Genomic DNA, 22028 nt, shown 5'->3' with positions numbered 1-22028 from the left:
AAGATAATTATTAATAAAGTTATTCAAGAAAGAAAAAGCAATCAAAGTATATCGCATAGCTCAACTGTGAACAGTGTTTACACATGCCTAATAAAGTCAACATACAATCTTAACTAACATGAACATTTATGTGTTTACCTCATCACAACCCTTCAAAAGGAGGTATTATCGTTATCCCTATTTTACAGATGAGAAAACAGAGGCACAAAGAATTTAAGTGACTTGCCTACTGAAACACTGAATAACAATTTAGCAAAAATTATAACTACATTGGGACAAACAGAGAACGAGTGGGAAGGAGGAGCTGAAAGAATACCAAACTCTCAGCTCTCACAGTGGAAAGTCAATAGATAATAGTTATTTAGATCTGGAAGTAAACATAAAACAGCTCAAAGAAAAGAAATGAGGTTGCCTCTGAAGGTAACTATTAAAAGGTACTGTCTGGGGGATGATACACCAGGGTACTGCTTCTTTATTTATTTTTTAATAAATATATTTATTTATTTATTTATCTTTGGCTGCGTTGGGTCTTTGTTGCTGAGCGTGGGCTTTCTATAGTTGCAGTGAGCGGGGGCTACTCTTCGTTGTAGTGCCCGGGCTTATCATTGCAGTGGCTTCTCTTGTTGTGGAGCACGAGCTCTAGACGCACGGGCTTTAGTAGTTGTGGCTCGTGGGCTCTAGAGTGCAGGCTCAGTAGTTGTAGCTTATGGTCTTAGCTGCTCCGCGGTATGTGAGATCTTCCCGGACCAGGGCTCGAACCTGTGTCCCCTGCATTGGCAGGCGAGTTCTTAACCACTGCGCCACCAGGGAAGTCCCTTTTTTTCTTTTTTTTTTAAACAGCATGTTTTTGTATGTGTGTGTGTATTCTGTCTACCCAATTTTATTTTATTTATTTATTTATTAGAAATTATTTATTTTTTATTTATTTATTTTTTGGCTGTGCTGGGTCTTTCCTGCTGCACGCAGGCTTTCTCTAATTGCAGCAAGCGGGGGCTACTCTTCGTTGCAGAGCGCGGGCTTCTCATTGTGGTAGCTTCTCTTGCTGTGGAGCACAGGCTCTAGGCGCACAGGCTCCAGTAGTTGTTGCACATGGGCTCAGCAGTTGTGGCGCACAGGCTTAGTTGCTCCGCGGCATATGGGATCTTCCCCGGACCAGGGCACAAACCTGTGTCCCCTGCATTGGCAGGCGGATTCTTAACCACTGCACCACCAGGGAAGCCCTGGGACTGCTATTTTTCACAATAAGCCTCACGGAAATATTTGACTCCTAAAGTAACTGCATTTATGCTTTGGATAAAATCAGTATGTCATTTTATGTTATGTGCTTTTTACCACGATGAAAGGAAAAAAAAGTTAAAAAAATCAGGATGGCAATTGTTAGAATTGTTGAACTAGGAAAATGAACATCAAATACACTATATCCCCAAAAAGCAGGAGGGCACAGTTTTCTTTGTGTAGCTGTACCTGTGGGGTAACAAGAAAGAGAGTGGGACTGGGAACTGGCCTGGGAGTTTCAGTGAGCTGATCACCTGAGAACCCTAATTAGCAGCACCCTCAACAGTAAACCAGGGCCTGCATATGTTCCAAATTAATAACACTCATTAAATTAGCTATCACTTTTTTTTTTTTTTTTGCTGTACGCGGACCTCTCACCGCTGCAGCCTCTCCCGTTGCGGAGCACAGGCTCCGGACGCGCAGGCCCAGCGGCCACAACTCACGGGCCCAGCCGCTCGGCAGCACGCGGGATCCTCCCGGACCGGGGCATGAACCCGTGTCCCCTGCATCGGCAGGCGGACTCTCAACCACGGCACCACCACGGAAGCCCTAGCTATCACTTTTTAATTATCCAACTTTGAATCTAGAAAAATGGTGCAGATGAACCGGTTTGCAGGGCAGAAACAGAGACACAGATGTATAGAACAAACATATGGACACCAAGAGGGGCAAGCGGCGGGGGGCTGGGTGTGGGGATGAATTGGGAGACGGGGATTGACATGTATACACTAATATGTATAAAATAGATAACTAATAAGAACCTGCTGTATATAAAATAAATAAAATTAATTATCCAACTTTAAAGCTACTATTGGAGCCCTCTTAAAAGGCAATTGGTAGTATCTATCAAGAGTCCTACCTAATGTTCAAAACCCTAGACCACACCAAAAGGTATTCAGATAGCAAATAAGCACATGAAACGATGTTTGACATCATTAGCCATTAGAAAAAATGGAAATTAAAACTACAAAGATAGGGACTTCCCTGGTGGCACAGTGCTTAAGAGTCTGTCTGCCAATGCAGGGGACACGAGTTCGAGCCCTGGTCCGGGAAGATCCCACATGCTGCAGAGCAGCTAAGCCCATGCGCCACAACTACTGAGCCTGCGCTCTAGAGCCCATGTGCCACAACTACTGAGCCTATGCACCCAGAGCTCGTGCACCGCAACGAAGAGTAGCTCCCACTCACCACAACTAGAGAAAGCCCGCGTGCAGCAACGAAGACCCAAGGTAGCCAAAAATAAATAAATAAATAAAAATTTTAAAAATGTATAAGAGGGCTTCCCTGGTGGCGCAGTGGTTGAGAGTCCGCCTGACGATGCAGAAGACACGGGTTCATGCCCCGGTCCAGGAAGATCCCACATGCCGCGGAGCGGCTGGGCCCGTGAGCCACGGCCGCTGAGCCTGCGCGTCCGGAGCCTGTGCTCCGCAACAGGAGAGGCCACAACAGTGAGAGGCCCGCGTACCGCAAAAAAAAAAAAAAAAAAAGTAGAACTGCTAGGTCTATATGTTAAGTGTACATTATTTAACTTTGTAGTTGTTTTTTTTTAAAATTTATTTATTTATTTTTGGCTGCCTTGGGTCTTCGTCACTGTGCGTGCTCTTTCTCTAGTCACGGCGAGCGGGGGCTACTCTTTGTTGCGGTTCACGGGCTTCTCACTACGGTGGTTTCTCTTGTCACGGAGCACGGGCTCTAGGCGCACGGGCTTCAGTAGTTGCAGCACTTGGGCTCAGTAGTTGTGGCACGTGGGCTCTAGAGCGCAGGCTCAGTAGTTGTGGCGCACGGGCTTAGCTGCTCCGCGGCATGTGGGATCTTCCCAGACCAGGGCTCAAACCCGTGTCCCCTGCACTGGTAGGCAGACTCTTAACCACTGCACCACCAGGGAAGTCCCTCTTATACATTTTCTGAAAGAAATGAAAACATGTCCACACAAAGACTTATATGTGAACGTTCACAACAAAACTATTCAAAATACACAAAAACTGGAAACAATCCAAATGTCTGTTAATTGGTAAACAGATAAAACATGGTATATCCATATAATGGAGTATTACTCAGCAATAAAAAGGAATGGATATTGGGACTTCCCTGGAGGTCCAATGGTTAATACTCTGTGCTCCCAATGCAGGGGGCATGGGTTCAATCGGGGAACTAAGATCCCACATGCTACATAACATGGCCAAAAAAAAAAAAAGTAATGGATATTGACACATTCAACATGAATGACCCTCAAATGATGAATGAAGGGACAAAGACACATAAGACTATATATCATATCATTCCATTTAGATGAAATTTCTAGAAAAGGCAAAACTATAGAGACAGAAAACCTATCAGTGGTTGCCTGGCAGGCAGGGGCAACCAGGGAGTTGGGTACCAGGATTGATTACAAACAAACAGGAAATAATTTTATGGGATAATGGAAGTGTTTTAAAACAACAGGACTCCCCTGGTGGCACAGTGGTTAGGAATCTGCGTGTTAATGCAGGGGACATGGGTTCTAGTCCTGGTCCAGGAAGATCCCACATGCCACGGGGCAACTAACCCGTGCGCCACAACTACTGAGCCTGTGCTATAGAGCCTGTGAGCCACAACTACCAAGCCTGCATGTCACAACTACTGAGCCTGCACGCCTAGAGCCCGTGCTCCACAATAAGAAAAGCCACTGCAATAAGAAGCCCGCGCACCACAACAAAGAGTAGCCCCCACTCACTGCAAGTAGAGAAAGCTCGCACGCAGTAACGAAGACCCAACGCAGCCAAAAAAATAAATAAATAATAAATAAATAAAACCTTACTAAAAAAAAAATAAAATAAAACAACAAAATGTGAGGCACCATGCAAAAGCATAGAGAAATATGTTTTTATTGACTCTGCCACTAACCAGCAACTTCTGACTCCATTTCCTCATGTGCAGAACCGGGGAGGGGAGAACAGAAGTTAGAGGTAAATAATGAAGAGTCAGGAATATTCCACCAAGGAGGTTGAATTTTACCTCAAAAGCAGGGACAGGCCACTGAAGGGTTTTAAACAGAGGAGTAACATGGTCAGATGGGCATTTCAGAAAGACCCCTTGGGCTGCTGTATAGAGGAAGGAGAAGAGGGACCAACGCCAGTAAATGACGGCTGAGCAGGCAATGGGGTTGAAAGAACCATAGGATTTGATGACCAACCAACTACAGGCTCAGATAAGGAAAAGGGCGCCATCTGGCTTGGCTGACGAGATGGGTGATGATGCCATTTGCCCAAATCCCCTGGAAGCTGGGTCAAAAAGGACCCTCACTGGAGATGACACTAAAATCAGAGAGGCTCACAGGCCCATGAGTCCAAGAAGACCATTAAACTAGAAAGGATTAGTCAAAAGCTGGGAACAATATTTGTTCCACATTCTGTAATTCCCCAACAGCTCAGCAAAGGCACTCAAATATTTGACGAAAATTAGAGAGGCACCTAGCCCCTCCCATGGAGCCTACACACTAATGGTGCTGAAGGAGGTCCTTCTGTCATAGTGTTACCAAGAAGTAGGCAAGCTGAGCAGTTAACCAGGGCTGGGTCAAGGAGACACCACACAGCCTCATGACGAGCCCTGCCATGTTCCCTGATCTTTCTGCAGTGCACTGCTCAGTTTTTAAGTGTGGCCCTGCATCCTTCTCCTTCAAGCCTCCCAATTTCTGAACCATCTGGATGAGGCTGACTAGTCAAGCACTCTGGTAGACAAGGAAATCCTGGGTTGCTAGCCATCATAAGACCAGAACTGTTAACACTTACTCAAACAGACAAAGAAAACTCAGATGAAACAAAGGACAAAAGCTGAAATGTAATTCTGCAGTGAAAGCCAAATATGCTTTACAAAATACAGTCTGCAGTGACCTCTAGAGATTTTATTTTAAAATTACAAACTGACTATACGAGGTAAAACTGTGTAATCAAAGTATTTTTATCTAGAGATCATGGAAATCAGTTAGTATGGCCCACTCACTGTAAATTCTAATAAATGAGGTCTGCAGAGGTCCCATGTTTTCTCCAAGGTCACGCTCAAGTCAATAACAGAGCAGGAAGTAGGACCCAGCTTCCTGATTTCCCAACCACTACACCGTACTGCCTCTCTGCATCATTCTAACATCATGCCTCTGGGGGAAGTTTTTAACCTTCTTGTAATGGAAGGTTTCAAACACCACATAAAGATAACAGTTTCCTTCTATACTTACCCTGTCTTTGTCATGCAGCATATCAGCATAGGATGACCTAAAAGAATAAAAAGACAGGTCAGAAACTTCTGCTAATAATGATAAACATCAACATATGAGAATATTTACATATATAAATATATTCTTTTATCAGATGGAACAAATATCCAGGCCCATTTTAAACTATTTTAATAGAGCTATAAGCTGTCATTCTCCTGTACTGCAGAAAAAAATCTCAGAGACAGATGTTTATTTTCAGTAAAGAATCTCAGACTAAAAATGCTGATAGTTAGGCCTGTCACAGTAATTCCATAGTCCTAGCATACTGATCATGTTGTACATCATACGATTTTTTCCTCAGGAACAACTCAGATGTGTCCAATACTTTACATAATCTTGCATACATTTGTACATTGGGATGATCACAGATGTAACACTGGGGAGAGGAATCGGGGAAAGGGAAAGTATATGCCTGCTGTATATGTGAAGGGTATCATGCCTGGCACTTTCCCTTGGTTGTCATCAGGGACAATGAAGAAGCATTCACCAAACTACAGGGAGGAGAGCTGCTTATCCATATTTTCTATTGTAGTAATTCAAAAACTTGAAAAATCTCTGGCAGGGTCAGGATAAGCCCCCAGAACTCAACAGGCTCAGCCCAAAGATGCTTTCTGAGAATTCCAGGTGAGAGTTAAAGCACTCTCATTAAACAGAGGACCTCCAGCTTTGGGTCAACATCAGAATTAATGAAGAGCTTATTTTACATGCAGATTCCCACAATACACACAAAGAGCTTCTGATCTAGAAGATGGAGCTGGAGTCTGGAAATCTGCACTTGAACTGGTGCTCCAGGTAACTGTGACACAGGTATTTCATACTCTACATTTTGAGGAACACTGCACCAAATGCAAAGGCTTCTTTTTTTTTTAATGGCATACCAAGGTTTTTAACATTTGAACTCACCTGCGAGTGTTTAGTTGAAATCTGGTCCTTTCTACTTTTCTCCACCTTTTTTTTTTTTTTTTTTTTTTTTTTTTTTTGCGGTACGCGGGCCTCTCACTGCTGTGGCCTCTTCCGTTGCAGAGCATAGGCTCCGGACGTGCAGGCTCAGCAGCTGTGGCTCACGGGCCCAGCCGCTCTGCGGCATGTGGGACCTTCCCGGACCGGGGCACGAACCCGTGTCCCCTGCATCGGCAGGCGGACTCGCAACCACTGCGCCACCAGGGAAGCCCCTCTCCACCTTTTAAGGGGCATTTTCACTCCCCCATCTTCCCTGCCTCACCACCCACTCACTCCCCTGACTCCACTGACATCACTCTTCCTAAGCACCACCAGCTCACTCACGTCATTAACATCCAGGATTTCTCTGACCCTGCTGGACACTCCCTCTTCCTGAAACGTTCTCTTCCTTTCTACTCTCTGGCCATGCCCTCCTGGTTGTCTTGCCTCGTCAGCTATTCCAGGATTCCTTCTCTAGTCCTCTACCTTTCACATTCTACACAATCTCTGAAACCCTGCAATCTCTTCCAGTTTCAACTCTAACAACTGCAAACTGTCTCCAGACCCATATTTATCTGCCCAGTGGCATTTCCATCTGGATGTCCAAAGCCAGATACCTAATCTTCATCACCCCAACAACACCCATTCCTCCTGTGTTCTTCTCAAGCAACAAGAGTTCCATCTACCTAGTCACTCTAACCAGAAATCTTGGTGCTTACTTCATTTTCTCTCTCTCCTTCCATCACTGCATCCAATGAGTTACGAAACTCAAGCTCTCTCAAAGCTTTTTCCTCCTCTCTCCACCTCCACTGTCTCAGCCTTGGGGTTGCAATATCCACCCAAATGCCCATATGGTTTTCACACCCTCCAACCCACTTTCCACACTGCTCTCAGGTTAATGTTCCAAAATGCAACCTAATCTTTTTTCTTCCCCATTTAACACCTCAATCACTCAGAAAATAACGTCCAAAATATTTAGAAAGAAAGTAATGTGTTTGAGCCCTTACTCTGTACCAGACATTGTACTTCATTCACTCATCAAATAACCCTAAGAAAAGGGTATTATATGATGAGATATACATATTGTTATACTGAGGTATATACTGTTATACTGTATATGAGGCATATATTACTACATTGATCCTGAGAGAAGTTTAGTAGCTTGGCTAACGTCAAGCTACTTGACGTTAAGAAGCCAAGTAGCTTAAGAAGTGGCTAAACTAGAACTTATACAATCAGGTTCCTCTTCCTGCATTTTGCTACCACTAATTACAACATGACCCCTGCCTACCTTTTTAGCATCCTCTCTCACTATAGCCCTAATTTTGCACCACACTCCAGCCACAATGACTTGCTAGCCATTCCTCAAACTAGCTCATCTGGAAGTTTGCACATAATCCCTGCTGCTCAGAAAGCAATCTCCCTCTCTTTAGATTTGGGAAATCATTCAAATATCACCCTCCCAGCCCAGTTGGTTCTTGCTGCTTCCATGTACTTTTGTGCCCATTTCCACCGACTTTTATCTCATGGTGTCATAGTTTTTTATATGTCTGTCTATTCCACAAAACTGCATGTTCTTTGAGGATGAGAACCTTATCTTTGTCATTTTGATATTCACAGCCTTAGCACGGTGTTATATGCACTTAATGATTGCTAAACAACAGTAACTCACTTACATACTTTTAAACATCCCTCCAAAGGAAAAAAAAAACCTCATTTTTTCCCACTTTTTCCATTAAAGAGAATTTAACTATATGATAAATGTGCCACCATTTCAGTGACGCAAGTAAATAATTAAACTTCATAAACTCGTCTACTACTACTGAACTTTGAGTCCTCTTTGGTCCACAAGACAGATCCTCGGGGACTCTGGTACAGCTGCCACAAAATGTCTGACTCTCCACACAGGCATAACTTTGCCTAACTCCCACACAACCCTACCTAGCTGAGCAGACCTGCTGGTGATCAACACCTGCCCTGATCAGAAGCACTGGGTGACAGCCTATTCCCCACTCAGACTAGATTCCAAGGCATCTGCTTTGAGATCAAGGGCCCCACCCAGGTGCAGCCAACTGTGGAAAAACCCTTGTTACCTTGCGATCTCCTGGTGGTAATCATAATGCTCATCCTCCTCCAGCCACTCCACAGATCCCGTGGTTGGGTTGGCCCGCCCACAGAAGACTTTCATGGTGCCAATTAGCTCCTCAGTTTTAGCATAGAAAGGCAGCCTTGCCAGCTGCTTGTAGACAGGTCTGATCGTCAGAAATCTCTTCAAATTGTAATGCCCAAAAATGTAGAGGAGAAAAAAAAAGAAACCAAGAAATAGACAAAAATGTCAGAGCCACTGAAAATATGTTAATCAGCATTTTAATCTTTCCAGCAGAGTTACTTGGTTTTATATTCAGCATATAACATCAAATACTATTAAGACAAAAACTCAGAAAGCTATCTGGGAACTTCAGCAGTCCTCAACGATTCCAATAGGGTCAAATGACCCTTACAGGTGCATCTGAGTACAGCCTCAGGTGAAGGCAGGTAAGAAGAAAAATAATGCAAAGGAAAGGGCTAGAAGGAAAGGAGAACACAAAGAGATCGATCAGGGTGGTGGTAAAGGAGTGTCACCAATACTGCCTCAGAAAGGTAAACACTTAGTTTAAGGAAAAATACAAAGAAAAAGCAATTCAAACCAACAAAGAAACCTCACCTGAACAAATAAATCAGAGCTATATGCAAACATGGCTAATCCCAGGAATATAACATTGAGCCAAAAAAGAAGCAAATCACAGAATACAAATGATTCCATTCATATGAAATTTATAACTATTCAACATAGAACAATATATTCTTCAGGGATCACACTAAAAAGCATGGCAGGAATGAGGATAGTGGTTACCTCTAAGAGGGAGGGGAAAAGGATGGAATCAACGAGGGCCACACAAGGGACTTCAAAAGTAACAGTATTGTTATTTTTCTAAAACTGGGTGGTGGGGGCTTCCCTGGTGGCGCAGTGGTTAAGAATCCGCCTGCCAATGCAGGGGACACGGGTTCAAGCCCTGGTCCGGGAAGATCCCACATGCCGCGGAACAACTAAGCCTGTGTGCCACAACTACCGAAGCCCGCGCGCCTAGAGCCAGTGCTCTGCAGCAAGAGAAGCCACTGCAATGAGAAGCCCGCGCACCACAACGAAGAGTAGCCCCTGCTCGCCACAACTACAGAAAGCCCGCACGGAGCAACGAAGATCCAACACAGCCAAGGTAAATAAATTTTTTTTAAAAAATTAAAAATTAAAAAACCCGGGTGGTGGGAATACAGGTGTCCATGATATTGTCATTCTTTATGTCTCACTATTTTTTATGATTACTTATCCACTCCATATTCAATTTTAAAAACAATTTACTTATCCACTCCATATTCAATTTTAAAAACAATTTTTAAAAACCTTTCTCCGTCTGAAAAAAAACAAAGGCTTCAAATAAATGTCACCAGATGCATATCTTATATGGTCTGTTTCTCCAAAGGTATCTATTTCTGAGAGATAAACACCAAAGCTCAAAGTCTGAAAGTACTTCTCAGCAGATATGGCCTCTCATAGTGCCCTCCCTCTTACCATTCAGAAAACAGCAAGTGTTCCACACTCCCCTTCATTTCTTGATAAACACTGATCCATCATCAGGAAACCTTAGAAAGAATGCCTACTCCACAGGACCCTAAACATTCCTAAGGCATTTTACTGCCAAGAGTTACGTTCTTTTGAAGCTATCTAAACTAAGTAAACACTGAATTCTTATACTAGAGGATGGAGAACAATCTTTTCTGAAAAGACTCAGGCAGTCACTGGACTGGCTCAAAGTAGTCAATTTGTCCTTCAGTAAAACTCTACCTCTAACTCTACTTCAGCATGTCTAATCTCTAATTTAGTGGCTCTCAAGCTTTCTGACAACCCCAGTAAGAAATATGCTTTACCCTGAGACACAACATACACACACACATGTAAAGTTTCACGAAACAATACCTAGTCTTCCTGTAGGCAAAATCCTCTGATATAGTCCACTGTATGTAATTTTTATTTTTAATGCTGGTCACGATCCACTAAATTGATTTAATAACTCACCAAAGGGTTGCATCCTACAGTTTGAAAAGCGCTGCAACAATCAGCTCTGCACATCTCTGCTAATACTTATTATTAAAAGACAGAGTATCTAGAACTACCGTAATTTGTAATATGCTTTAGATAACCGTGTCCAACAAATGCTGTAGTAGACAAAAGTTTAAAAGATGGGTAGGATTTAGGTGGGTGAGAAGAGGGAGAAAGCACTTCACCAGATTAGAAAGGCTTAGACAATCATACACAGTGAACTAATCCATTTAGCTGAAGTTTCACTGAACAAGCGGTCAAACATGTTGGTGGGGTCCATGTTGTGAAGAGTCCTGAAACCCTTATCCTGTGGTCCACGTGGAATCAACCATAAAGTCACTTAAAGGTTAAGAGTATAGTAAAGAACTGTAATTTATAGAATTCCCTTTTCACCTATGATGTTGCAGAGGCTGTAACTAGGACCACAGTGTCTTTTCAGATCTGTAGAGAAGTCACTGGTTTCATATAAGTCTAAATAAATGCTTGAGGACAGGAACCATGTCCTGTAACCTCTCTGGGTGAACACTAAACATCTTCTATGGATGAATCTCTTCGTATTATTAGGACTTGTCCTCTCCAAGAAGGAGCCCATACTCCAGATTCAGGATACTCTAACCTCCTCCTCATTCTACAAGAGCTGGGAACTCACAGGGTTAATGGAAATCACCATGCCAAGCCCTAATTGCTTTACTAGTCAGATTTCAGAGCAGACGCCTGTCTGGTTCATTTATTCAAAATTTACTAGGCACCTTCTGTATGCCAGGCACTGTATTAGGACTAGAGAACTATCACAAACAATACAGAAGAGATCCTTGTCCTCCAGGAATTTACAGACCCTAATGGGGGAAAGAGAGTAAATATAAATATACAATTAAAGACTACCTGAGGGCAAGAAAGGAAATATACAGGACGCTATGAAAGAGAATAACAAAGTTATGGAAAGACTCTCTGAGGAAAAGAGCATCTAAGTGGAGGCCTACAGAATAACCCAGGTTAAAAGCTGTGAAAGTGCAATGCTCATATTTCAGGAATCCTTACCCCAACTTTTCCAAGAAAAGGTCCTAAGATGTAAAGAACCAGGTGCAGAGTGACAAAAGCCTGAGTGACTGAAGCACTCTGAGCAGAAGAAATGATGGGCGACTAGGGGCGGGCTTCTGCAATGTCGGCTGCGGAAAGGTGTTTGGATTTTGTTCTAAATGCACTGGAAGCCACTCAAGGGTTTTAAGCAAAAGAATATCTACGTTGGATGTACGCTTTTACAGGGCCGCTCTGGCCAGTGTGTGGTAGATAGACTGGTTTCCAACTACCGAGATTTCCAACTACTGAGAATACTGTGACTGGGAAATACCAGTGAGCCAGGGAACCGGGGCCCAGTCGGGGCGCGATGGCTGAATCTCCGTTAGGATTGCGACGCGGGTCTCTATTGCTGAAGGGAGGCACCAAGTACTATGATCCAGGTCCCGGCGGAGGTGCTCAGTCACAGGCCCAGCTAGAAGCAATGACCCGACTGGATGGCAGAGCCAGGGACCGCCTACAACCCCGCACTACCGCCGGCCCGGGAGCTCTGAGCAGCCCCATACGGATTCTAGAAAGTTCCTCCAGCGTCCCGAAGAGATGCGTACCCCAGTGTCCGAGTACGACCATGCCACATTCCTCCGCCGAAGCCTTGTGCTGAGCACAGGATGCTGGCTGCACCCGACCCGTCAACCGCGACCCCACCTTCCCAACCAGCCCGGCGCCTCACCGGCCGTGAGAACCTCTCCACTCACTTCCGCCGCCACCGCCATCTTGCCGCGGCAGGCGTTCAAAGGCGGGACTTCCCTAGGCCCGCTGAGCGGGCCGTGGGTGGGGCCCGGAAGCAGAACTGGAAAGCTCTTCCGTCGCACCCCGCTCATTCCCATAGTGCTCCACGATAGCTGCTATGGAGGCCGGCATGACAGCGGTCCTCCGCGTGAAGCGGAAACGCAGTGCGGAACCCGCTGAGGCACTTGTCCTTGCCTGTAAACGCCTCTGCTCCAGCGCAGTTGAGTCGGGAGCCCAAAAGACGCCTCCGGAGGATCTGGAGAGAGCAGCAGAAAATAATGTCTTCCAGTTGGTGGCCACCGTGCGCTCCCAGGTATAGGGCCGGGAGGGAGCCAGTGTGAAAGGGATCTTAGGGCGCAGCTGGGGCGCATCGTTTTCCCTAACCCTTTCACGAACCCCTGCTTATGCCGCCCCACACCCCCGCTTTTTCCCCCTCCCCACTCCCCGCAGGAGGAGCCAGTACAGCCGCTTGTGCGAGCCGCCCTGCGCCCGTCCCAGGGCAGCCAGCAGCGTATCCGCCGTCATCTCCGTGCGTCGGCTCGGGAGATCCGGCAGAACGGCCGCTACAGGGTAGTCTCTAGCCGCCGATCCTCGGGAATTCCTTCGGGCGGCTTGGGGTCCGAGGACGCGCCGGGAAGCCCAGAAGCCGCCGAGGACGCAGGCTTCCAGCTGTTGGACCTGGTCCACGAGGAAGGAGACCCAGAGGCCGCCGCGATCTCCTGCAAAGTGAGTACACGCCGGGAGTCGAGCTCTGGGCTTCTCGGGACAGAGAGTACGCAAAGTTAGCACACAGTTAAGGAGGGTACACATGGCTTCACTTTAGAGATGGATGATCCATCCAGCTTGATGGACATGTTTTACAGGTTAGATTATCCATTCAACAAGTATTTACTCAGCGCCCACTATGTGCCAGGCATGGTTCTTAGGTTCTGTGGATAACAGCAGTGAGGACCTAACATTCAGGTAGAGGAGAGAAACATCAAACAAATTCAATGTTAGATGGTGAAATGGGCTATTGGGGGCGGGGGGAGCGTGCTCCCATTTCAGTGTCATTTTCACTGAGAAAATGACTTTTGAGTAAAGACTTGAATGGCAAGGCACTGCGGATATCTTGGGCAGAGGGATTCCACACTGAGGAGCTCTAAGTGCAAAGACCCTGAAGCTGAATTTGTCTGGTGTTTGCAAGGTCATTGTGCATGGAGCCCAGGGGGATGGGAGAAGATAGTAAGGAATTTGGGGAGAGGATACCGGCTAAACCCTTTCAACTAGGTAGTTGCAAGGATACACTCCCTTTCACCCAGAGATGGGGAATCACTGGAGGATTCTGACCAAGGTAAAGAATCCTAAAGCAGATGGGAAAACTCATCAAAGGGAGGTTAAAGGACCAGGCCTGGGTAGCATACCAAGCTTGAGGCAGATTTTGGATTAGAATGCAAGTCTTCTCACATTTAATTCAGTGTTAACTTTTTTTTTTTTTAAGTTTATCTTTGGCTGTGTTGGGTCTTCGTTGCTGTGCATGGGCTTTCTCTAGTTGAGGCGAGTGGGGTCTATTCTTCGTTGCGGTGTGCGGGCTTCTCGTTGCAGTGGCTTCTCTTGTTGCAGAGCACGGGCTCTAGGCGCGCAGGCTTCAGTAGTTGTGGCTCGCGGGGTCTAGAGCTCAGGCTCAGTAGTTGTGGTGCACGGGCTTAATTGTTCCGCGGCATGTGGGATCTTCCTGGACCAGGGATTGAACCCCTCTCCCCTGCATTGGCAGGTGGATTCTCAGCCACTGTGCCACCAGGGAAGCCCCCAGTGTTACTTTCTACGAATTACATTTTCTAAGTTAGTTTTGTACCTCACTTCCAAAAAGCAAAGTCACGGGCTTCCCTGGTGGCGAAGTGGTTGAGAGTCCGCCTGCTGATGCAGGGGACACGGGTTTGTGCCCCGGTCCGGGAAGATCCCACATGTCGCGGAGCGGCTGGGCCCGTGAGCCATGGCCGCTGAGCCTGTGCGTCCGGAGCCTGTGCTCCGCAACGGGAGAGGCCACAACAGTGAGAGGCCCGCGTACCGCAAAAAAAAAAAAAAAAACAGAAAGCAAAGTCAACTACATGCAGTAAGACCAAAGAAATAGAAAATTCTCAATCTAAGGTATGCCCCCTCTTGATAAACATTTTTCAGATCTCCTTTTAAGTTTCTGAAGTTTAAAAAATGAAATCTTGGGCTTCCCTGGTGGCACAGTGGTTAAGAATCCGCCTGCCAGTGCTCAATGCTGGGGACACAGGTTCAAACCCTGGTCCGGGAAGATCCCAAATGCCGCGGAGCAACTAAGCCTGTGCGCCACAACGACTGAGCCCGTGTGCTGCAACTACTGAAGCTTGCGCACCTAGAGCCTGTGCTCTGCAACAAGAGAAGCCACCACAATGAGAAGCCCGCACACCCCAACAAAGAGTAGCCCCCACTCGCCGCAACTAGAGAAAGCCTGCACGCAGCAACGAAGACCCAACACAGCCAAAAATAAAAAATAAATTTATTTTTTTAAAATGAAATTTTTATTCAAAATATATCAAGCAAAAGATATTTAATCACATTCCTAGTATACGTGGATAACAATTTGGGCATGATGTCCATAGCCACCTCTTTTACCAAAACTAATTCCACACTGCATCATGAGTTACACATTTTTAAAAGCAAACCAATGTTCAGTGGAATCAAGTCAATTAAATAGCTCATTAAATCATATAAGAAAACCTAGTAGATAAGTTAGGAAGGATATAAACACAGATTTTCCCAACAATGCAATACAAACTGTAAACACATCAAAAATGTTTGTGCAGAATAATTATTAAAGAACATAAATTTAAACTGAAAGCAAACTTGAGGTTTTATGCCTACTAGACTATCAGGAAAAGGGTTGCCGGTAGCTCTGCTGGCAAGGCTGTGATTAAAATTGTACGACTGTTGTGCTTAAAATTGATGCAAGCCTTTGGGAAAACAACAGGGCTTTACAGTAATATCAGGCATCCTAAAAATAGATTGGAGCCTAGTATTTTAAAACTATTTTTATTGTTTGGATTCTAAAGCCGTCCAAAAATCTAAAGAGATTTTTTTTGTTTTTGGCTGCGTTGGGTCTTCGTTGCTGCACGCGGGCTTTCTCTAGTTGCAGCGAGCGGTGGCTACTCTTCCTTGTGGTGCACAGGCTTCTCATTGCGGTGCCTTCTCTTATTGTGGAGCTCTAGGCGTGCGGGCTTCAGTAGTTGTGGCTCGCAGGCTCTAGAATGCAGGCTCAGTAGTTGTGGCGCACGGGCTTAGTTGCTCCGCGGCATGTGGGATCTTCCCAGACCAGGGCTCGAACCCATGTCCCTTACGTTGGCAGGCGGATTCTTAACCGCTGCGCCACCAGGGAAGTCCCTGTATTGCTAGTTTTTGTAAATATTTTAACGGCTGCATAATTTGTTGAACTGAAGGCTGGGGGCTTGTGAGTTGGAACCAGAAGTTTTCTTGTGAGCAGCTTTGAGGTTGGTCAAGAGTCTGCACAAAAACTGACATCTCTAGTTCCTTTTGACTTTGGAGCAAGAAAGAATTCCCTGTAGCCTGTAAATGATGAGAACATTGGTCTCCCTTTATCTGCCCTGGCCATGGGACACCCCCCTCTTCCCCCTGTATAGTGTCTGGTTTGAGCTGCAGAGCTTCTGGTGATGAACCTGTCGAGAGTGACTGGCAGTATGTCCCTATGGTTTCCAAAGTGACCTGTGCTACCCTAGACAACACAGCCTCTTGCCACTGGAGCACATCTTACCTGGGCAAGTTCCATTCTGGGACAATCCATCTCAAACTATCAGAAAAAGGATTATAGGGCTTCCCTGGTGGCGCAGTGGTTGAGAGTCCGCCTGCCAATGCAGGGGACTCGGGTTCGTGCCCCGGTCCGGGAGGGTCCCACATGCCGCGGAGCGGCTGGGCCTGTGAGCCATGGCTGCTGAGCCTGTGCGTCCAGAGCCTGTGTTCCGCAACAGGAGAGGCCACAACAGTGAGAGGCCCGCATACCGCAAAAAAAAAAAAAAATACAGAAAAAGGATTATAGGGGAGGCCACTCCTCATTTGTGATTAAAAGCAGGATGTCAGGGTGAGCAAGCCAAGTGGTGGGTGATGGCTGGTGGTAGTCACCAGGGTCCAGGAATCGCCCTTAGGCCCCTATAGGAGGCCGCACAAAATGCAGACCCATTTGGGGGTCAACCATAGCGGTGCTGCTGTCGGCCTGTGGATCTCCAAGGGGAGAACATCATACCAAAGGAGCTCAGAGAAGACCTGTAGAAGCAGAGCCTGGGGGCAAGACTAGCCAGCTCTGCTGGCTCTCCCCTTCCTCAGGCGTCTTCCCATGTGCTCTTATGTCAGCCAAGCACAAAAGAGCAGGAAGCTTCTATCTTAAAAAAAAGTACTAAACTGAGAAGAGACTAGTAGGCCATGGGGATAAGAATCTTGAATTCAACATAGAGAACTGCAGGGAGGCTTCCTTCACCGAGGTCTTAGGTTCCTCCTCTTGGGACATCCATGTTTTAAGTTATGCATGTATCATCTGCTGTTCTCTTTACAGACATCTGACCCAGATGTGATCCTCTGCAATTCTGTAGAGTTGATCCGTGAGCGGTTGACTTTATCTGAAGATGGACCAAGAGTTGGGTACCAGGAGGAACAGAAGGACAACTATGTGTATGACATTTACTATTTGGACATGGCCACTCCAGGATGGATTGAGAACATCCTCTCTGTGCAGCCCTATAGCCAAGAGTGGGAGTTGGTAAGGGGGCCCATGAGGCAGGGGGCATGAGGCAGCCTCAGTTCATTTTCTAGTCACATGCTTTGCCTCCCTAGGTTCTACTCCTGATTGCCATTGTTCTTAGTTCTTCTTATCCTTGCTTAAAAGGAAAAATTTATGCTAAATGCCTTTTAGAAACCTGGGTTTAGTGCAGGAATTTTGGGAAAGACAGTCTACATCGATAATTTTTGCTCTTAATGAGTCTCTTACAAGGTTTGCAACATAGTCTTGTTTATGCAGTTGGCCCTGTGTAATTTGCAGGTTCCGTGGGCTCTGCATCCCCAAATTCAACCAACCACAGATCAAAAATATTCCGGTGGGGGAAATTCCAGAAAGTTACAAAAGGCAAAATTTGAATTTGCTGCACATTGGCAACTATTTACATAGTATTTGCATTGTATTAGGTATTACAGGTAATCTAGAGATGATTTAAAGTATGTGAGAGGAGTAAAGCAACTATACTCCAATAAAAATTAATTTAAAAAATAAGTAAGTAAAAATCTAAAAGAATAAAGTATATGAGAGAATGTGCATAGGCTATATGGAAATACTTAGCCATTTTGTGTAAGAGACCTATGGAAACAAAAGCTTTTTTTTTTTTAATTGTATCTTAAAGGGTGAAAAACGTTGGATTAAGAAAGCTAACATCCTGACGTTATTAAATTCTAAAATTATTAATGAGAAAAGTTAAGGTCTACCTCTCATCCTCTTATTATGAGAGAAGCACCCTATCCCACACCTGCACTATAACTAGTCTCACACCTTGGTACCCACCTTGGACTACTGCATAGCCCCCCTCCTTTCTGCATTTCACACTTGGGTTTTGGCTCTAACCTTTGGCGTCACCTGTAATCCATATAATCCCTCTCCTACCTGGCTGGCCTTCAGCAGTTTGAAGATCACTGCCATCACCTGCTCAGAGCTGTCTCTCCTCCGCACCCTGCTGCGTTCCCTTCTGGTAGAGTTCAGATCATCCAACCGGGAAATGTGGTTCCTGGAGCTGGACTCTGAGTAGAGTAGGGCTACCGTCTCCCTCTCATAGCCTAAGGTTACTACAGCCTCTAGCAAACTAACACCTATGTTTTCTCTTTTTCACACATCACCCTTAAATGACATCTCTCCAAGTTGGTCTGCTGATAGCTTCCCCCAGAGCATAACTTTAGAGGTTTTGACTTATACTCATGTTTATTTTGAGATGTGCAGGTGAATGATGACCAACAACCAGAGGACATTTATGAAGATGAAGATGATGAGAACAGTGAGAATAATTGGCGCAATGAGTACCCAGAGGAGGAGAACAGTAACGGAGATGAAGATTCCAGAGGTAGGTGGTAGCAGCCCTGGTTGGGGAGGGACTGATGGGATCTGGGACTGAGGTGTGAGCAAGGTTGACAGGTGTATCTTAGCTGGTTTTCCTTCTCTGCCCTTTGAGCTCCACCAGCTTGACCACAAGCTGGTGGAGCTGTAGGACATGCAAGGACCAGTGTTCCCAGGGGGGCTGCTGGAGGTATAATGTCAGTTAGGCCTGGGTTCAGATCCTTAGTTCTTTCATTGCCTAGCAATGGTCCCTTTCCCTCCTACTTTGAATAGAGTGCTGGAGAGGTCTGCCAGTAGGAGTGGGCCCAGGGTTTTCACAAACCAAAGAACTGTTGCATTTACCTGTGCAACAACACAGACATGGTACTTGGGGGAAGAGGAAGGAAGGATGCTTTGGTACCACAGTTCTTTGACTTTCTTGGTGTTTGATGATAGAGGAACAGTTAATCAAGCTATGGGATATTCTATTGGGGAAGTGGCAAGGAACAAAATTATATTTGCAATATGACTACAACTATTATAACAACAACAAAAAAATACTGAGGGGAAAACGACAAAGCACTCCAATGTTAAAGGACTTGGTTTACATGGTAAGAAGTTTATTGCTTTTTTAAAAATTGTTCTATGTTCTCTTTATTGAGCAAGTATTTTATAATAGGAAACAAAACAGACTTTTTTGAGAAGGGAAGGGGCTTTTGTGGTCATTTAGAAAACCATACAATTAGAGCCCATTCCTGTTATCTCATTCTAGTCTCTGATGATTACAACAGCCTCAGTGAAGAAGAAGGAGACAACAGAGGACCACAGATGTGGAGCAAATACCCTTTGGATGTGCAGAAGGAATTTGGCTATGACAGCCCCCATGACCTGGATTCAGACTAATGATCCTGTGATATCCATGAGGTTCTACCACAAGCCCCTGAGGGTTCTGTGACTGCAGTGTCAGCCACACTAGTTAACATCCTCTCGGGTTTCCTAGCTTAACACGTGGAAGGAAAAAGCATATCCAACAGCACCATTCCACCATGGTGAAAACTTGCACTAAGGGAGTCCGTCTTTTCTACTATCTGTAGGGCCCCCCTTCGTCTCAATCAAAACTGACCTTAGAGTCTGGGGGCGGGGGAGATGCTGTGAAAGTGAAGCTTCCTGGCCCAGACATTTTACCTGCATTCCCATTCTCCTCCTACGCCAAAGCCAATTAAGGGGAAGAGAGTCTCCCGTTTTGTCAGCACTAAGACTGGGCTTTCCCAGGCCACCTGCCTCCAGTAAAAGGCTGTTTCTTTTGATAGAGAGAGTCTAGAAGGGCTGCAGTGGGTCCCTTGTAGTGGCACAGACTGGATAGTAATGGCCATTAGGAAAGAAAGTAGAATCTGCCTGAGCCATGAGAGGTTTTAGTTAAAAGCTAAGAGCTCCCTGCTTCCTGACTCTGATAATGGCTGTAAAGATTGCTAGTTTCCTCTGGCAGTGGTGCCAAGGAACAGGGTATGTACGAATCTCTTTAATAAAAACTAACTTTGAACAAGAGAGCAAGTAATTCCTTTAAAACGTTTTTAAATCTGACTATCTTATATGCTTTCCCACCATACTCCCTGATCCCTTTACCCCCCACCAAAAAGGGGGAGGGGTTGGTGAGAAGTTTCAGACACTAAGAACTTAAGGCAAGTGAGGAAAAGCAAAGCACATCCTAAACTTGGCTTTCCATTGAGAAATGTTTAACTAGACACAGCACTCACCAAAAACAAACTACAGTCAACAGGACCAATTTTTTTTTACCAAAATTGGTATCTCTTGTAAGCACACTCTCTTTCCCTATTCCTTTCCAAACCACAAATGCCTTAACTCTGACTGAGTTAGCATTTATTCTGCAGTGACGAATAGGTTCTATATCTGCACTGTGCAATAGTAGCCATTAGCCACATATGGCTGTTGAGCACTTGAAATGTGATTAGTGCAACTGAATTTTTAAATTTTATTTAACTAGCTACATGTAGCTAGTAGCTACCATACTGGACTGCACAGGTCTAGGGAAACAGTATACAGAAACTTTGATTCAAGGTGTGCCCTCTTGCCCTGTGGCACAGACTTATTATCACATGGGAAGATAAATTACACAAGGAAATGTCTTCTTCCTGCCAATTCTAAGATTCCATAAGCATCTCTACTTTTCTATCCTACCTGCACCCATTTCACTTTCTATTTTTTGTACATCTTTATCTTCTTATCTACAAGTTGTTAAACCCCCCAAAGTGATTAATTTCCATGTGTGTGTATACTCGGGCCCTACTATTGCAGTTATAAAACCAACAAACAGACTTGGTTTCCCAACCTAACTATCCACTAAGGTGCAATTCAGTGCTGCAATAACAGGCAGCAACTTACAGATCTAATACTAGTCATCTCAGTCTCCTGTAAGCATAGAAACAAAGGATTGAAAACCACTCTGCCATTATAATGTGCTCACTGCTGTTTCTGTACTCACTTACAGTTTGCTAACATTAAAGGGCTGACAGCTTCACACACTGTACCCACTGCAAAAGGGATTAGCACACCAGGAAAAGGATTGAAGGAGATAAACAACAAAGACCTTGCAGAAATTAATTCCACTAGGAAGCTTGAGTGCTGTAAGGAGTCTCTGGCATCCCTCCCTCAGAAGGCTTCCTGGGAGAAGTCTGTATCCAGCACAGAGGGGAAGAATGCGGTCACCATCCAGTAATGAGAGGAGGGTGACGGCTCACTAAGCAAGTACTAGGGCACCTGGAGTGTGAGGGCCTTGCTTCCCCCTGGAGCCACTGGGAGGCAACAAGTTCCCAAGATCAGCTGGTCATTTACTTCAATAGAGAAAACTAAAGCCTGGGTCAGGGATCCTTCAAAGACAAGTGTAGTCTGCTTGAAGAATTAGCTCCAGAGGATCCCTGGGATAGGTGCCAGATTGGGTCAGACAGGAGTCATGTTTACACAGTCTGGGCAAGTCAGCCTTTGCACAAGACTCCCTGTTGTCAGGCAAATCCCCAACCCATGACAGTAGGAATGTACTCCCATGTTCTCACAGATGCATGCATGCCCTGAACCAAAGGCAGCTGTGAGCATGCTCACCTAAATTGCCTTTATTGAGCAAGTGTGACCAAGGTTAGTCCCTCATCTGCAACTGGGGCCGGTTTGGTGGAGAAGAATGGTCAGAAAGGTAGATTGCCTCATAGTTCCCGTCTTTATCATTGACCAATTTCAAAACCTAAGGACAAGAAGCCCATGGGGCATACCAAGCCAGCAGGTTCTTCTGGGTCCAGGATGACAGTGTCTAGAAGCATCACAGGACAGTTGTCCAATCCAGTGCAGCCATGTGGCCCATGAAGGAACATCCATTAGGGCAAACCTACCCCTTTGGCCAGACCTGGGTGCTAAAGCACAGCCTGAGCACCAGAATTAGTTGCTTCCGATCATGAATCTGCTGATGGAGGTTGAAGCAGCTTTATTTCCAGAGTCTTCACTGATCTCCACAGAGAAAATAGAAGTCTCCAAAGTACCAA

The 22028-nt window shown here is 45.3% G+C and overlaps 2 protein-coding genes across 5 annotated transcripts in view; one reads left to right on the top strand and one right to left on the bottom strand.

Annotated features, from left to right (window-relative positions):
• The window catches only part of PRMT7 (protein arginine methyltransferase 7), a 49219-nt gene extending 36802 nt beyond the window's left edge, over positions 1 to 12417 (bottom strand). Inside the window, exons 1-3 of one of the 4 annotated variants that reach the window (XM_059999657.1) lie at positions 12340 to 12417; positions 8554 to 8729; positions 5483 to 5519 (exon numbers count right to left, since the gene is read on the bottom strand). In XM_059999657.1, the coding sequence (XP_059855640.1) occupies positions 5483 to 5519; positions 8554 to 8648 (132 nt within the window). In that variant the 5' untranslated portion in view covers positions 8649 to 8729; positions 12340 to 12417. The other 3 variants (XM_059999656.1, XM_059999658.1, XM_059999655.1) reach the window with 3 other exon arrangements.
• Positions 12418 to 12506: 89 nt separating this feature from the next.
• Positions 12507 to 21583, top strand: SLC7A6OS (solute carrier family 7 member 6 opposite strand). The gene is made up of 5 exons (XM_059999654.1): positions 12507 to 12711; positions 12849 to 13124; positions 16966 to 17169; positions 18391 to 18511; positions 19256 to 21583. Exons 1-5 carry the CDS (start codon positions 12517 to 12519, stop codon positions 19384 to 19386), a joined length of 927 nt encoding a protein of 308 aa, XP_059855637.1. The 5' UTR covers positions 12507 to 12516; the 3' UTR covers positions 19387 to 21583.
• Positions 21584 to 22028: the final 445 nt, after the last annotated feature.

Source organism: Delphinus delphis, chromosome 20, assembly GCF_949987515.2.
Source record: "Delphinus delphis chromosome 20, mDelDel1.2, whole genome shotgun sequence".
NCBI classification, from domain to species: domain Eukaryota; kingdom Metazoa; phylum Chordata; class Mammalia; order Artiodactyla; family Delphinidae; genus Delphinus; species Delphinus delphis.
The sequence above is the reverse complement of the archived record's forward strand: the minus strand, read 5'-3'. Positions and strand labels throughout refer to the sequence as shown.